The sequence below is a fragment of the Octopus sinensis genome, linkage group LG1 (assembly GCF_006345805.1).
Source record: "Octopus sinensis linkage group LG1, ASM634580v1, whole genome shotgun sequence".
Taxonomy (NCBI): domain Eukaryota; kingdom Metazoa; phylum Mollusca; class Cephalopoda; order Octopoda; family Octopodidae; genus Octopus; species Octopus sinensis.
The window spans coordinates 211502825-211520552 of NC_042997.1; the positions used below are offsets into that span (position 1 = coordinate 211502825).

At 41.7% G+C, this 17728-nt stretch overlaps 1 protein-coding gene across 1 annotated transcript in view; it reads left to right on the forward strand.

Moving 5' to 3' along the window:
- Positions 1-17728, forward strand: part of LOC115219010 (protein mono-ADP-ribosyltransferase PARP14-like) — a 61804-nt gene that overhangs the window by 25472 nt on the left and 18604 nt on the right. The window contains exons 3-7 of the mRNA XM_029789053.2: positions 4578-4690; positions 4972-5199; positions 6030-6257; positions 12966-13020; positions 14438-14503. Coding sequence (XP_029644913.1) covers positions 4578-4690; positions 4972-5199; positions 6030-6257; positions 12966-13020; positions 14438-14503 — 690 coding nt within the window. The remainder of the gene's footprint in view (positions 1-4577; positions 4691-4971; positions 5200-6029; positions 6258-12965; positions 13021-14437; positions 14504-17728) is intronic.

Consider the following 17728-nt stretch of genomic DNA (forward strand, 5'->3'; position numbering starts at 1 on the left):
AAACTACATCTCTTCCTCACCTCTCCTCCTTCATGCTCTAGGCTTACCTCCCACTCCCCAGTCCTGTCCTCCTGGCCCTGTCTCACTGCTATCCCCTAGCCCCAGATCTGTGTGCTCCACCCACACTTAACACGGAAACTTCTCGCATGCCCTACCACAACAAACCAAACTACATCTCTTCCTCACATCTCCTCCTTCATGCTCTAGGCTTACATCCCACTCCCCAGTCCTGTACTCCTGGCCCTGTCTCACTGCTATCCCCTAGCCCCCGATTTGTGTGCTCCATCCACACTTAACATGAAAACTTCTCGAATGCCCTACAACAACAAACCAAACTACATCTCTTCCTCACATCTCCTCCTTCATGCTCTAGGCTTACCTCCCACTCCCCAGTCCTGTCCTCCTGGCCCTGTCTCACTGCTACCCCCTAGCCCCAGATCTGTGTTCTCCACCCACACTTAACACGGAAACTTCTCGCATGCCCTACCACAACAAACCAAACTACATCTCTTCCTCACATCTCCTCCTTCATACTCTAGGCTTACCTCCCACTTCCCAGTCCTGTCCTCCTGGCCCGGTCTCACTGCTATCCCCTAGCCCCAGATCTGTGTGCTCCACCCACACTTAACACGAAAACTTCTCGCATGCCCTACCACAACAAACCAAACTACATCTCTTCCTCACATCTCCTCCTTCATACTCTAGGCTTACCTCCCACTTCCCAGTCCTGTCCTCCTGGCCCTGTCTCACTGCTATCCCCTAGCCCCAGATCTGTGTTCTCCACCCACACTTAACACGGAAACTTCTCGCATGCCCTACCACAACAAACCAAACTACATCTCTTCCTCACATCTCCTCCTTCATAATCTAGGCTTACCTCCCACTCCCCAGTCCTGTCCTCCTGGCCCTGTCTCACTGCTATCCCCTAGCCCCAGATCTGTGTGCTCCACCCACACTTAACACGGAAACTTCTTGCATGCCCTACCACAACAAACCAAACTACATCTCTTCCTCACATCTCCTCCTTCATAATCTAGGCTTACCTCCCACTCCCAAGTCCTGTCCTCCTGGCCCTGTCTCACTGCTATCCCCTAGCCCCAGATCTGTGTGCTCCACCCACACCTAACAAGAAAACTTGTCGCATGCCCTACCACAACAAACCAAACTACATCTCTTCCTCACCTCTCCTCCTTCATGCACTAGGCTTACCTCCCACTCCCCAGTCCTGTCCTCCTGGCCCTGTCTCACTGCTATCCCCTAGCCCCTGATCTGTGTGCTCCACCCACACCTAACAAGAAAACTTCTCGAACGCCCTACCCCAACAAACCAAACTACATCTCTTCCTCACATCTCCTCCTTCATGCACTAGGCTTACCTCCCACTCCCTAGTCCTGTCCTCCTGGCCCTGTCTCACTGCTATCCCCTAGCCCCAGATCTGTGTGCTCCACCCACACTTAAAATGAAAACTTCTCGCACGCCCTACCACAACAAACCAAACTACATCTCTTCCTCACATCTCCTCCTTCATGCACTAGGCTTACCTCCCACTCCCCAGTCCTGTCCTCCTGGCCCTGTCTCACTGCTATCCCCTAGCCCCTGATCTGTGTGCTCCACCCACACCTAACAAGAAAACTTCTCGAATGCCCTACCCCAACAAACCAAACTACATCTCTTCCTCACATCTCCTCCTTCATGCACTAGGCTTACCTCCCACTCCCCAGTCCTGTCCTCCTGGCCCTGTCTCACTGCTATCCCCTAGCCCCAGATCTGTGTGCTCCACCCACACTTAAAATGAAAACTTCTCGCACGCCCTACCACAACAAACCAAACTACATCTCTTCCTCACATCTCCTCCTTCATGCACTAGGCTTACCTCCCACTCCCCAGTCCTGTCCTCCTGGCCCTGTCTCACTGCTATCCCCTAGCCCCAGATCTGTGTGCTCCACCCACACTTAACACGGAAACTTCTCGCATGCCCTACCCCAACAAACCAATCTACATCTCTTATTTGAGAAAACTTGATCACCAAATCCATTTTCTAAACACAACAACCACACTCCGCATCCCCTCCCCCCAGCCTTCATAAATTTTCCCTCTTATGCCCCCCTTACTACTGCCGTATTATTAAACGGGCAATATGTCTTCCCTTTAATTCCATGTTACCATTTACTTGCTTCTCTCTGTATTTTTCCCATACCATTTAAACATTTTTTCCTATTATCTCACCTGCCTCCCCACTCCTGCTCATAACCTTACAGGTACAGCCGCCAACAGACACCTCCCCTACTTCATACTGTAAACATGCTCCCAGCACACAATATACATTCACCAATTGGACACATGTGGTAGCCGCCATGATTCTTCTCCATTCTCTCTTGCTTTCTTCATACTTTTGTCTCCCTCTTCACTAAAAACATTTCCCCACCCTCTTCCCCACACATTACCTTTCTAATACCTCTCCCCTTCTGTAATTCGACCAAAGCAGCCCTATTGAATAATCTTTTCTACTCTAGGCACAAGGCCCAAATTTTTTGTGGAAGGGGGCCAATCAATTAGATCGACCCCTGTACACAACTGGTACTTAATTTATTGACCCCAGGAGGATGAAATGCAAAGTCGACCTCACTGGAGTTTGAACTCAGAATGTAAAAACAGACGAAATACCTATTTCTTTACTACCCACAAGGGGCTAAACACAGAGAGGACAAACAAGGACAGACAAATAGATTAAGTCGATTATATCGACCCATGTGCGTAACTGGTACTTATTTAATCGACCCCGAAAGGATGAAAGGCAAAGTCGACCTCGGCGGAATTTGAACTCAGAACGTACAGACAGATGAAATACCACCTTAGCAGCTTTATTGAATACTACTGGACAAATGTCCTTATTTATATTCCTCACTCCTCTCACTTCACATGTTTTTTTTCTTTTCTTCTTCTTTCTCTCCCCATTTATGTTCTCCTCTCCTTCTGTGCTCTCTATTCATTCTGACTGAGTCTTCCATGTGTTAACGTGTACCTCCTTTTTACAATGTAAACATTTATTTAATGAAGATACCCTCAGCCTGATGAGTAGCCTGCAGTATACACCTCGCTTGGAGATTTACCACTTCTGATATTCCGCTTGTAGCCCGGATCTTATCTATACCATTCTTTAAGTTTTGTGTATACATGTGTGTGTGTGAAAGGCAGATTGTGTGTGAATGGCTATGCTACATGGCAGTGAAACATGGACTGTTACAGCTGAGGATATGCATAGGGTTGAAAGAAATGAAGCTTGTATGCTTCATTGGCTGTGCAATGTCCATGTGCATGTTCAACAGAGTGTAAACATCTTTAGAGAAAAGCTGGGTGTAAGAGGCATCAGATGTGGTGGTGCAAGAGAGAAGCCTGCACTGGTATGGTCATGTGATGTGTTTGGACAAGGACAGCTGTGTAAATAAGTGCTGATTTCTAACTGTGGAGGGAACCTGTGGTAGAGGTAGACACGGGACGACGTTGTGAAGCATGATCTTCAAACTTTGGGCCTCACAGAGGTATTGACTAGTGATCAAGACCTTTGGCAATGTCCTGTGCTTGAGAGGACCTGTGAAGCCAAGTGAAATCATGGTCATGGTTGATGCTGGTGTCACATAACTGGCACACGTGCCAACCTTTCAAATGTTGGGCCTCACAGAAGTAATGACAGAGTGCTTTGGCATTATGTCGTGCTTAAGAAGAAGAGCCATGAAGCCAAGTAAAATGGCAGTTGGGGCAGATACCAGCGTCGTGCAAATGGCACCCATGCTGGTGGCACGTAAAAGCACCCACTACACTCTTGGATTGGTTGGCATTAGGAAGGGCATCCAGCTGTAGAAACCATGCCAGATCAGATTGGGGTCTGGTGCAGCTTTCCAGATCTGGTCAAACTGTCCAACCCATGCCACCTTGCACAACAGATGCTAAATGATGATGATGATGATAATATATTTATATATATACATATATATATATTTATATATATATCATCGCCATCACCTCCTTTGTCATTTAGCAGCTTTTTTCCCTGCTGGCATGGGTTGGATGGTCTGACCAGGGCTAGCCAGAAAGAAGACCGCACCAAACATTTGTGTCTGTTTTGACATGGTTTTTATGGCTGGATGCTCTTCCCAACACCAACCACCCCACAGAGTGGATTGACTGCTTTTTATGTGACACCAGCGCAGGCAAGGTCAGTTTTGGCAAGGTTTCTACTGTTGGATGCCCTTCCAAACACCAACCACTTTACAGTGTGGAGTGGATGCTTTTTAAGTGGCACCAGCACAGACAGGGTCACCAAGTACCTTGCAAGACAAGAATCCTTTGAGAGGAGAGGGGGCATTGCAGGAGGGGTTCTTGTGTCAGATGATAAAATGTTAGAGTGAGATGGAGAGATAGAAACATGTGCCTTGCTGAGGAGGAGGTACAAGGTTACCTGGCCTGAGAGATAGGGGAAGAGGGAGAGAGAGAGATAACAAGAAATAGAACAGAAACAGGTGTACTGCTGTAAAGGAGAGTTGTTATACATATATATATTGCTATTTGTTTATTTTCAGAAACCCGACCACGATACTTTCTTGGTTTACTACAGAAATTATCCTCCATGACATCCAGAGAATATTATGGCATAGAAATAAACCTAATGATTGATTCAATTTCTAATGTATCTGTGAGTAAATAGATTCATGTAACTTATTTATATTTAATTGTTATTTCATTTCCAAATGAGGAATCATTACAGTTAATTAAAACATTTTCTCAATCAAACTCAAACATTTTATTTCCTTCACATCTGATATCCTGAGTATATCTTTTGCTAACTTTAACAACCTCAAACTTACTACAGCCATTCTGTAGAGCCTTTCTTAACAACAATATCAACTGCAACAATGTATCTCTCTTCTCTCCATGGAATGTTCCTTAGCTGTTTACCATTAATTACTTTTCTAGGTTGATGTCATCGTTAACAGCACCAACGAACATCTCCAGCTTGACAGTGGTGCTATTTCCAAATTAATTCTCAATGCTGCTGGTCCACAGATACAAAGGGAATGTAACAGGAAATATCCTCAAGGTATTTCAATATATGAAATAGCCGTCACTAAAGGATATAACCTCAAATGTGAGAATGTATTTCATCTGGTATTACCTCCCTGGGATGAAACTTTTTCTCATTCAGTAAGTATCAATCATATGATATTGTTTTATTGAAAGAGTTGTTGTACAACCCTAGGTAATCATTGATCCAGCATCCCTGTGGCATGAATGGAATTGTCCATAAAACTATGCACAATCCATAGATCTGTTTTTCCAGTCATACAACACCTCTGTCTGCTTCAAGACAGTAGCACGTACTTTGATGTCCAGTGATGTACAGTTTGGGCTACAGTGTGACAGTCTGGTGTTGTGGTATTCTGTAGTTTCCAAAGCATGGATTCTGGTTGTTTGAAATTGATGTAGACTCTATTCTAGATATTCCCTGAACATTTCGACTCAACCATAGTCTCTTGTGTGCAGTGTAGAGTCTTTTGTGCCTGTGGCACCCTGCCTTGTGGGTGGTTTTGTTGCTTCTTGCAGTATGTTCTCTCCCAGATTTCCCTCTTGTAAATAATAATTAATCTCCCCTCTTCCATATTATTGTTTTTTTTTTTTTTTTGTTAATTACAAAATTCCACCTGAATTACACTGTGCAACCACCAAATCTTGGAACATTTCTCTTTCCATTCATGGCATCCATATCTTCACTCAGACCAGACTTCCTGCTATCACATGATCTGTGTTGATCCTTCTGTCACATGATCTGTGTTAATCCAATGACCACATGATCTGTTAATCCAATAATCACTAGAAGTTGATTAATGTTATTCAAATGTGTAAAACATTTCTGTTTAGAACAACAAATTCTGTGTGGAATCTGTTAATCAAAGAATATATTAATTACAACTTAACGATTCCTTCCTGTAATAAAATGTTCATTATCAATTTCTAAACAATTATTTTTTTTTTAGATTCTGGTAAACTTGACTCAAATAATAACCATTTGTCTGGAAGAAGCTGAGGAATTGGGAGCAAAAAGCCTTGCATTTCCTATATTAGGAGCTGGAAAATTGAAGTACCCCATTGAAAACCTACCCAGAACTATGTATGAAGCAGTGAAAAACTACTCAATTCAAAATTCAAGCCAGATCAAAGATGTTTACTTTGTGGTTTATCCTCAAGACACAGAAATAGTAACGGTTGGTTGATGTTTTTGTTGTTAGTTGTTTGATGTTGATATTCTTGGAATTTACCAAAATGATATTCTGCAATAAAGAAAGAAAATAGAAATGATCCTCATTATGGTTTACTGTCCTTGTTCTATACTATCAGAAAAACCTTTTGTTGACTGGGTTGAAAAAAGCTGCCAAAATTGTATTATGAATATTGGAAGTTTTTCACTTAGATTATAATTGAAAATATACAAGAAATGGCTGTCACCATTCATGTAGATGAGTTGGGCCAATATCATCATAGACAGTCGATAAAACATACATCAGAAAAGAAACACACTCTTAAGAACAGAGTAGTAATTATTACAACAAAAATTTAAATTTTGGACTTAGAGTCATCAAAGGTTTCGTGTCGCCAAAGCCAAAGCCTTGTGGACAGCTCATAAGACTCTGTACAAAGTCAAAAAATTAAAATTAAAATTTAACTCTCTCTCTATATACACATGTATACATAATATATTCACACATATATATATACATACATATATATATATATATATATATATATATATATTATTTATACACCACTACACATGTTTCATTTACTAATGGGAATTACAGGATTTTACATGTTAGAGAGACATGTAAGGAATTTTTGTTTATCCGGTTTCAGGTTCAGTCCCATTGTGTGGCAGCACCTTGGGCATGTGCCATCTGCTATAGCCTTTGGCCGACTAAAGCCTTGTAACTCAATTTAGTAGGTAGAAGTTATTGTCGTGTGTGTACGTGTGTGTGTGTGCAACTGCTTGTGCCTCCTGACAGAGGCAACTATCCTTCATACAGAGAAATTAAGTAAGACAAATTTTATATGTGGAAGTGTGGGTGTGTAGTAAGAAGCTTGCATCTCAACCACATGGTCCCCGGGTTCAGTCCCACTGTGTGGCACCTTGGGCAATTATCTTTTACTATAGCCTTGGGCCAACCAAAGCCTTGAGTAGATTTGGTGGATGGAAACTGAAAGAAGCCTGTCATCATCATAATTTAATGTCGGCTTTTCATGCTGGCATGGGTTTGACAAGCGAGGAGGCTGCACTAGGATCCAATCTGATCTAGTAAGGTTTCTACAGCTGGATGCCCTTCCTAACACCAACCACTCCGCGAGTGTAGTGGGTGCTTTTTGAGTCCCACTGGGACCAGTCAGGCGCCACAGGCATCGACCACGCTCAAATGATGCTTTTTACATATCACCGATACAGGAACCAGCCCGGCAGCACTGACATTGACCATACTTGAATGGTACTTTGCATGTTCTACTGGCATGGGTGCCACTCTGATGGTACTGGCATTGGACACAACAGTGATTTTTCTTGACTCAACAGGTCTTCTCAAGCACAGCACAATTCCCGACAATTGAAGGGAACTCCTAAATGGGCTGGTTATGCGACCCTGGCATAGGCCATAGCTACAATCTCACTTAGCTTACCAGGTCGTCTCAAGCACAGCATATCTCCAAATGTCTTGGTTGCTTGTCATTGCCTCTGTTAGACTCAATGTGCGAAGGTCGTGCTTCACCACCTCATCCCAGGTCTTCCTGGGTCCACCTCTTCCTTCCACAGTTAGAGATCGTCACTTATTGAAACAGCTGTCCTCATCCATATGTAACACATGACCATACCAGCACAGTTGTCTCAATTGCACACCATATCTGAGGCTTCTTATGTCCAACATTTCTCTCAGAGCGCTTACACTCTGTCGTATATGCACACTGACATTACACATTTAGCAGAGCATACTAGCTTCAGTCCTTGCAAGCTTACGCATGTTCTCAGCAGTCATGGCCCATATTTCACTGCTGTGTAGCATGGCTGTTTGTACACATGTGTCATACAGTCTACCTTTTACTCTGAACGAGAGGCCCTTTGTCACCAGCAGGGGTAAGACCGCTATGAACTTTGCCAAGAATATTCTTATTCTAGGAGCTAGACTCTCAGATCATCCACCACCACTGCTGACTTGGTCACCTAGGTAACAGAAGCTGTCTCCTACTTCTAGTTTTTTCCTTTGGCATGTGATGGAATCTGTTTTCTGTACATCTTCTGTGTTCATTGCCCCTGAGCATTTGCCAAACACACAAACCATCTTCCCAGTTAACCTTCCTTTGACATTGCTGCACCTCTTATGTGTCCACAGCTTGCACCAGGTACATTTTACAGAGTTCGTACCTACACCTTTTCTACAGATTGAGCAGGGCCATCTACCTGAGGGGATTTGTGGTTTGTTTGCCTTCCTACTTATTAAGACTTTGGTTTTAGCTAGGTTGAGTTTAAGGCCCTTCAATTCTAACCCTTGCTTCCACATTCTGAACTTCATCTCTAGTTCTGGCAATGACTCAGCTATTAGAGCAAAGTCATCAGCATAGGATTATGATGAACAAGAGGGGGCTGAGCACCAATCCTTGGTGGACCCTATCCTTACCCGGAATTATTTATTATAGTCGTTGCCATCCTACACCTTACAGACAGCATTCCTGTACATGGCTTGTACAGTTCTCACTAACCACTTATCTATCCCTAGTTTCCACATTGACCACCAGATAAGGGATCAGGGGACCCTGTCAAAGGATTTCTCCATGTCAACGAAAGCCAGCTACAGAAGTTTATCTTTGGCTAGGTATTTCTCCTGCAGCTGTCTTACAAGAAATATAGCATTAGTGGTGCTTTTCCCCGGCACAAACCCAAACTGTGCCTTGTCTAAACTGACTCTCTCCCTGATTAGTTAGGCTATGACCCTTTCCATGACCTGATCCAACAACTTGATACCTCTGTAATTATTCGTATCTAAAGCATTACCTTTACCTTTGTAGCAGCTGACTATGGTGCTGCTACATCAGCCATTGAGTATGACACCTTCATGGATCACCTGATTGACTATACAGGTGACTAGGCTATAGCCAACACCACCAGATATTTTAAGCATCCCTGCGGTGATTTCTGATGGGCCAGGGACTTTCCCTGTCTTCATACCCTTAATTGTTTTATCTACCAATGTACTATCAATTCGGATAGCTGGTCCCTATGTTGGGTCGACATTTGGCAGACTCTCTTTCTCCCATTCATTCTCTTCATTTGGCAACCTTTCATAGTGATGTCTCCAAGTCTCTCTCTTTTCAGCCTCATTAAATGCAAGTGAGCCATTATCCATGCGGACACATTTCTCTCCCATGACATCACAATTCTCTCTCACACACTGTCTTGCAACGTGAAACACTTCAAGTCTTTCGTCCACCTGACAAAGGAAATTGGCTAATTTTTTCTTATCTGCTTCCCATCTGGCTAAATAAATCTGTCTCCTAGCTTCCCTTCTGGCAATCTGATACAGTTCCCTGCTACCACTGCACTTCCAGTCCTCCCTTGCCTGTTTCTTTCCCAAATGACTCTGTCAACTACATTGTTCCACCACCATGTCACCTTGGGTAGAGAGGGGACTTTGCACCATCCACATATCTGGTCAGTAGCCCAAAACAACAAGGCATGTGGTTTAGCTGTTAAAATGTGAAGGCATGTGGTTTAGTGGTTAAAATGTGAAGGCATGTGGTTTAGTGGTTAAAATGTGAAGGCATGTGGTTTGGTGGTTAAAGTGTGAAAGCGAGTGGTTTAGTGGATAAAATGTGAAGGCATATGGTTTGGTGGTTAAAATGTAAAGGCATGTGACATAGCAGTTAAAATGTGAAGCCACGTGACCTAGTGGGTAAAATATGAAGGCACGTGGCTTAGTGGTTAAAATGTGAATGCATGTGGTTCAGTGGTTAAAAGTGAAGGCATGTGGTGTACTGGTTAAAATGTTAAGGCATGTGGTTTAGTGGTTAAAATGTGAAGGCATGTAGTTTAGTGGTTAAAATGTGAAGGCAGGAGGTTTAGTGGTTAAAATGTGAAGGCATGTGGTTTAGTGGTTAAAATGTGAAGGCATGTGGTTTAGTGGTTAAAATGTGAAGGCATGTGGTTTAGTGGTTAAAATGTGAAGGCATGTGGTTTAGTGGTTAAAATGTGAAAGCATGTGATTTAGTGGTTAAGATGTGAAGGCAGGAGTTTTAGTGGTTAAAAGTGAAGGCCTGTGGCGTACTGGTTTAAATGTTAAGGCATGTGGTTTAGTGGTTAAAATGTGAAGGCATGTGGTTTAGTGGTTAAGATGTGAAGGCAGGAGGTTTAGTGGTTAAAATGTGGAGGCATGTGGTTAAGTGGTTAAAATATGAAGGCAGGAGGTGTAGTGGTTAAAATGTGAAGGCAGGAGGTTTAGTGGTTAAAATGTGAAGGCATGTGGTTTAGTGGTTAAAATATGAAGGCAGGAGGTTTAGTGGTTAAAATGTGAAGGCACGTGATTTAGTGGTTAAAATGTGAAGGCATGTGGTTTAGTGGTTAAAGTGTGAAGGCATGTGGTTTAGTGGTTAAGATGTGAAGGCAGGAGATTTTGTGGTTAAAATGTGAAGGTATGTGGTTTAGTGGTTAAAATGTGAAGGCATGTGGTTTAGTGGTTAAAATGTGAAGGCATGTGGTTTGGTGGTGAAAATGTGAAGGCATGTGGTTTAGTGGTTAAAATGTGAAGGCTATGGTTTAGTGGTTAAAATGTGAAGGCAGAACAGTAGGTGATATGTGACTGGCAGGCTTCCTGAAGTTGGTATTGCAAACCATAAGATATCGCAGAACTCCAGGAGTCTGGTTCCCTCCTCATTGTGGGAACCAAAACCATAGCTCCATGTACGCCATGGAATCCCCCTGCATGTTGTCCAACATGTCCATTGAAGTCACCAGCCACAAAAAGAAGGTCGATGGCATTCATCAACAAGGTAGTCTGCAAGAGGGTGTCATAGAATCGGTTTTCTGCCCATCAGGTAGCCCCGGTTGAGGGTCATAGGCCGAGATAATGGTTGCTATCCTATGATGAAGCACTAATCTAATCTTAAGTATTCTGTCGCATACTCTGACTCCCTCGATTACCTTATCAACCCATTTCTCTGCAAGAAGTATACCCACACCCCCGACCCCGTCAGTGTTCCCTGCCCAGAAAATCTTGTACCTGTGTTCTTTGCCAGTGAGGAACCTAGCAGAACCTCCTCTCCACCTTACTTCTTGGATGCAGCACAAATCTACACGTCTCCATTCAAGCATCTCAACAATCTCACCAGACCTACCATTCAGTGTGCCAACTCTGAGGGTGTGGGAGGTGTGGGCCTGTGAGACCCTGAATTGAGGGACAGCAGTGTCTTGTAGCTGAAAAGAAAACTCACCTATGGTAGAATTCATAAACAAATAATTGCCTTCAACCTGCATACACCACACCAGCATTTTTATGCACCCCCAGGTAGGGGTGGGGATGGCGTTAAGCCTTTAGAAGTGTTTGTGGGTGACAAACAAAGGATGACAGGGAACAGGAACTTCCGGTACAGGTGGAGGGGTGGGAGGGCTGGCAAATTTAGATGAGAGCATCTTCTGGGTTTGTATTCTTTCAGGGGAGTTATTAAAAATCGAGTAGGGGAATCTGAGTGCATGCGCTAGTTTATAGAGGGTGGTGGTGGTGGTGGAACAGGGGGGGGAAGTGTTGGCAAATCAAGTGGTAAATCGAAAGAGAGAGAGAGAGTGAGGCAGAGGGAGAGAGAGAGTGAGGCAGAGGGGGAGAGAGAAAGAGAGAGGTCAGAGTTTGGGTGGTCAGGCGATACAACAGGAGGAAGAAAACAGCAAATGCCGAAATCGTGAAATAGAATTGAAAAATCTTAGAATTCCTGGTCAAGGAATCGAGGTGTAGGAAGAAAGTTAGCTTCAGACAATCTGTAGTTAATGTAAAAAGCAACTTTCAGGAACAATAGTGGTTTACTTATGGAAGGTTGTGGAAACTTTTCATACCGAAATACTATAAACTGAAAAAGTTCTTTTTAGATTTCACGGTAGGCGACCGAGGTTACTGCGTGTGTGAATAAGAATATAAGAGTTAAGAAATGGAGTAGTTAATATCCGGGCTATATATGTTTCATAGCAAGCAGAATGTTAGGCCAAGGATATCTTGATTAAATAAATGTTTTGCATTGTAATAAAGAGGTATATGTTAACACATGGAAGATTCAGTATATATACATTGAGCGTCATATAAACACTTTCTGTATACAATATGTGTTGGGGACAGAAAAAGATTGTTTGGCTGAACCCGTTCCTTTTCTTCTTTCTCATTTTATCTATACCCACAGTGTTGGGTACACATCTGCAGATATACTCTGTAGGACAGTATATATAGCATTGAAGTAAAGCACTGTTGACATACCAGTAATTCACTGGAATTTACTCAAAGCCAGTCTGTTTCAACAGAAATGTTCTTCCTTTGTTTTAAACAGTTTTGAAAATAATGAGGAATTAAGTAAAATCGGTTTGTCATTATTAAGCTGGTGTTTGGGCATAACATGGAATCTTGATACCAATTTCAATTCCATGAATAATTTTCTACAGTCACTTAAACAAGCAAATTTCTTTTCTTTTTATTCTGTAAGTAAAAATTCCTCCCCAAACAACAGAATATTCAAAAGCCTCTTCCTCAGAGGAAGTTATTCTATGATACAATAAATGGAAATATTAATTTAAAACAATATTTGTGATAGAAACAATGAGTTAAAACATTGCATTGTAATTAACAGAAATTAATTAGGAAATTATTTTTTCATTGAGTGATGATAAATTATTTGCTTACTTCTAACAGAAATTTAAAGAATATTTCCAAGAAATTTTAACAGATGGTTCAACTGCATCATCAGGTAAATTCTTTCTGTTTACTTATATTAAATATTATGCCAGTGTCACGTAACTACCACCTGTGCTGGTGTCACACAAATGGCACCCGTGCCAGTGGCACATAGAAAGCACCCATTACACTCTTGGAGTGGTTGGTACTGGGAAGGGCCTTGAACTGTAGAAAGCATGTCAAATCAGATGGAACCTGGTGCAGCCCCCACCAGCTTACCAGTTCCAAGTCGACCAGTCCAATCCATGCCAGCATGGAAAGCAGATGCTAAATGATGATGATGATGATGTTGATTTAGAAAATGAGATGACAAAGGAACTTACAGCTGTTTCTTCTATAAGATGCAATGGACTCTTAGCTGAGTGCTGAACGGCACCTTGTAGTTTCATCAGAGCCTCAAATAAGAAGGGCAGCTTATTTGGGAGAAGAATTATAATTATGCATCGCCTTACTGGCTCCCAGAACTGTCTGACTGGCCCTCGTGCCGGTGGCACATACAAAACACCCACTATGCACTTGGAGTGGTTGGCATTAGGAAGGACATCCATCTGTAGGGAGCTGCCAGCCAAGGCTACACAGACCAACAATGCAACCGAGAAAGCATCCCTAGGGAACTGCCAGCCAAGGCTACACAGACCAACCATGCAACCGAGAAAGCATCTCTAGGGAACTGCCAGCCAAGGCTACACAGACCAACCATGCAACCAAGATAGCATCCCTAGGGAACTGCCAGCCAAGGCTACACAGACCAACCATGCAACCAAGATAGCATCCCTAGGGAACTGCCAGCCAAGGCTACACAGACCAACCATGCAACCGAGAAAGCATCCCTAGGGAACTGCCAGCCAAGGCTACACAGACCAACCATGCAACCGAGAAAGCATCCCTAGGGAACTGCCAATCAAGGCCACACACACCTCCCACCACTCCCTTTGTGGTAGATTTATCCTTATAAAGGCAATCTCTAATGTTTTTGTTGTTGGGTGTTCATTCTTCTTGTTATTGCCTTTTTTTGGCAGCAGTACTGTTAAAGAAATACTTTTTGGATGGCTGTTGAATCTGCAGAGATCATCCACCCTTTGACAGGTTTTGTTTTTCATCCTGCAGGGTGGCCACCCAGCCTCTGCAGAAGCAATTCCTGTCTTTTCTTTGCCTGTCTTCTCAATGTACCCACCCTAACCCTACCCTTTCACTCCACTGGTTACATTTTGCTTCAATAGCAGTATTTAGTTCATGCCACAAAACTCCTTGCTCTCCCAAATTTATGGGGTTGATGAAATAAGGACCACCTGAGCACTGGGGTCGATACAATCACCTAGCCCCCACCCCCCCCCCCCCAAATTTCAGGCCTTGTTCCCTATAGTAGAAAGAATTATCAACATTATTATTATCATTATTATTATGTTCTAGTGTTACTTTCTTTCATACAGCTTCAACCAAGTCTGAACCAGAGAAGTCACAGAAGAAAAAATTTAGGCATCGAAATGTGAAAAAAGGTGAGGTGACATGCATTTTGGAGAACTGATTCCTCTATATGAAATGATGGAATCATCTTTTTCTAAAATTTATAAAACTGAATGAATTTACAGAGAAAGAAATTTACATAATATTTTATTATTATTATTATTATTTTTTTTTTTCCTTCTTTCTTCAAATTTTCTTCCGTTTCTCACCGAGTGTTTCCCATACACTATTATTATTATTATTATTATTATTCAGTAGTTTTATTTTTATAGCGTGCTTTCACTTCACTACCGAGCGCAGCTCTGTGTGCCTTGGGTATGTGCTGTGATTTGTTGTGATGCTCTGATGGTTACTGTATTGAAAGTGTTCTGCGTAGGATGTGTGCAGTGCCTAGTAGTGCAATTTTCTGTATGTTATATGTGTTTGTAAGTCCTGGTGTTTTTGTTATGTATTTGTCTGAATATTTTTTTATCATGCCTGATGCACCTACTATGATAGGAATTGTTTCTGTTTTTAGATACCACATTCTGGTTACCTCTATTTCCAGGTCTTTGTATTTTGAGAGTTTCTCCATTTCTTTTAGAGACACGTTGTCATCTGCCGGTATTGATACATCAATTAGAAAGCATTTTTTTTCTTCATGATCTCTGACAACTATATCTGGTATGTTGGCCTTAATTTCTCTATCTGTGTGTATCAGCATATCCCAGAGTATGGTTGCTTTCTCGTTTTCTGTGACCTTTTCTGGTGTGTACCTATACCGTCTTTTTTCTGTTGTTATTCCATAATGTTGGCATAGTTTCCAGTGTATGTAGGTTCCAACTCTGTCGTGTCTGTGAATATATTCCTTCTCAGCCAGGACTGGGCAGCCAGAGATAATATGATTTATTGTTTCTTGTCCATCTCCACATATTCTGCAGTTACTTGTAATATTTCTTTTCATTACATGTTTTTGGTGATTTCTGATGAGGAGGCTTTGGTCTTGTGCTGCAATCAAAAATCCCTCTATCTCTGCTTTTAGTCCTGAGCTTCTCAACCATTGCTGGGATTTTTCTCTGTCTATTTCTTTTGCATTTAGTTTAGTCCAGTATTTGCCATGAAGAGGCTTTTCTTGCCATCATTTTATCATGGTCCGTTGCTGTTCTAGTTTTAATTTGGATTTCATTTGTTTTATAGCTTTTGTTGTTTCTTCTTCTTCATAGTTGTTAGGTGGTATGACTTCTTTTTTTGTATTTGTCAACTTCCTTAAATACTGAGAACAATTTTTTGTTTTGTTTGTGTTTTGTGGCTATTTGTATTAGTTTTCTTTGCTTCTGAAGTAGGTATTTTTGCAGTCCTATGGTGGTTTTTTTATAGTAGTTTTCCAGCTTTATAAGGCCTCTACCACTTTCTATATGTTGTATATATAGCCTTTCTATGTCAGATTTTGGGTGATGCATCCCAGATCCTGTCATTATTTTTCTTGTTTTCCTATCTATTTTGGTTAGTTCATTTAGTGTCCAGTTAAGATATTGTAGCTGTAACTTATAACTGGGACGGCTAAAGTATTAATACTTGTTATCTTGTTTTTAGCATTGAGCTCTGTTTTTAGTATTGATCTAACTCGTCTATAGTATTCTTTCTTTATCTTCTCTTTCATTTGTGTGTGTTGTGTCTCATCTAGTTCATAGATTCCTAAATATTTGTAAGTTTGGCTTTGGTCTAATTCTCTTATTTCATTGGCATTATCTAGTGTGATGTTGCTACTCTTAACTAGTTTTCCTCTTTTCAGGGTTACTTTGTCGCATTTTTCTAATCCAAATTTCATATCTATTTCTTTGGTAAATCCATGAACTGTCTTTAGTAGTGTTTCCAGCTGTTTGTCATTTGCAGCATATAGTTTTAGGTCATCCATATATAAAAGGTGGCTGATCGTTTTGCCGTAACATTTATATCCGCATCCAGTTCTATTTAGCATATCAGATAGAGGTGACAGTGCCAAGCAGAAAAGGAGTGGGGAGAGCGTGTCTCCCTGGAATATTCCTCTTCGAATAGGGATGGCTTTGGTTTTCACAAGTCCCTCTTGTGTTTGGAGCTGTAGCATTGTTTGCCATTTATTCATAGAGTGTCTTATGTATTTTATAATTGTTGGTGCAACTTTGTTCATGGCAAGTGTTTCGAGGATCCATGTGTGGGGGATGCTATCAAACGCCTTCTGTAGTCGATCCAGGCCATACTGAGGCCTTTCTTCTTTCTGTGGCTGTCTTCAGTTATGGCTTTATTGATCATTAGTTGATCTTTACAGCTATGTGAGCCTTTGCGGCATCCTTTCTGCTCTTCTGGAAACAGGTTGTTTTCGTCCAGGTGCTTGTTTAATCTCTATGATATTACTGCAGTGAATGCTTTGTACATTGTACGGAGACAGGTTATAGGTCTGTAGTTTTCTGGTTTTGCTGTCTCATTGGATTTGGGAATTAAGATGGTTTTTCCCTTCGTGAGTCATTCAGGCATTGTCTCTGACTCTGCCAGTATGTTGTTAAAGTTTTCAGCCAGCTTTTTGTGTATTCCTATCAAATATTTCAACCAGAAGTTGAGGATCTTGTCATGCCCAGGTGCCTTCCAGTTGCTTAGTCTTTGCAGTGCCTGGGTAACCTCTTCAGTTGTTATGGGGGTCCAAAGTTGCTCAGGTGCTAAGTTTGTTGTTTTAATTCTCCTTTTTTTTTTGGTTGTTCTTTCGCCAACCATATTTCTTTCCAAAATTCTTCCACTTCTTCTGCTGTTGGTGCTGCAGTGATTTCTATTTTATTTTTGCCAAGTTCTTGGTAGAATTTTTGGGGGTTGGAGTTGAACTGTTTGTTTTGTTCAAAGAAATGTTGGTGTTTCTCATACCAGCGGATCCTTTGTGCTTTGGCAAGGATATCTTGCTTTAGCTTTTCTTTTATCTCAGGTAAATCTTTTTCTGTGATGTTGTATTTGCACAGTATTTTTGTTTTCTTTTTATTGCTCAGTAGCGTTGATTGTCTACTAATTTCGTTAAGAATCGACAGATCTTTTCTCATTTTTTGTATTTTTGGGGGGGATATTATTTATCCACAGGGTTTGTTTGGGTGGTGGTACTCCTGTTTGGATGGGTTTGAGTGAGTATCCAGATTCTTTTGTGGCTGCAGTGGCTGCTGCCTATATTATGTCATTTAGCTCAGTGATATTGCCATTTGTTTCTGTGGCTATTAGTTCCGTGACAGCCAGGTTTATGCTATTTATTATCAATGTTGTTTTTT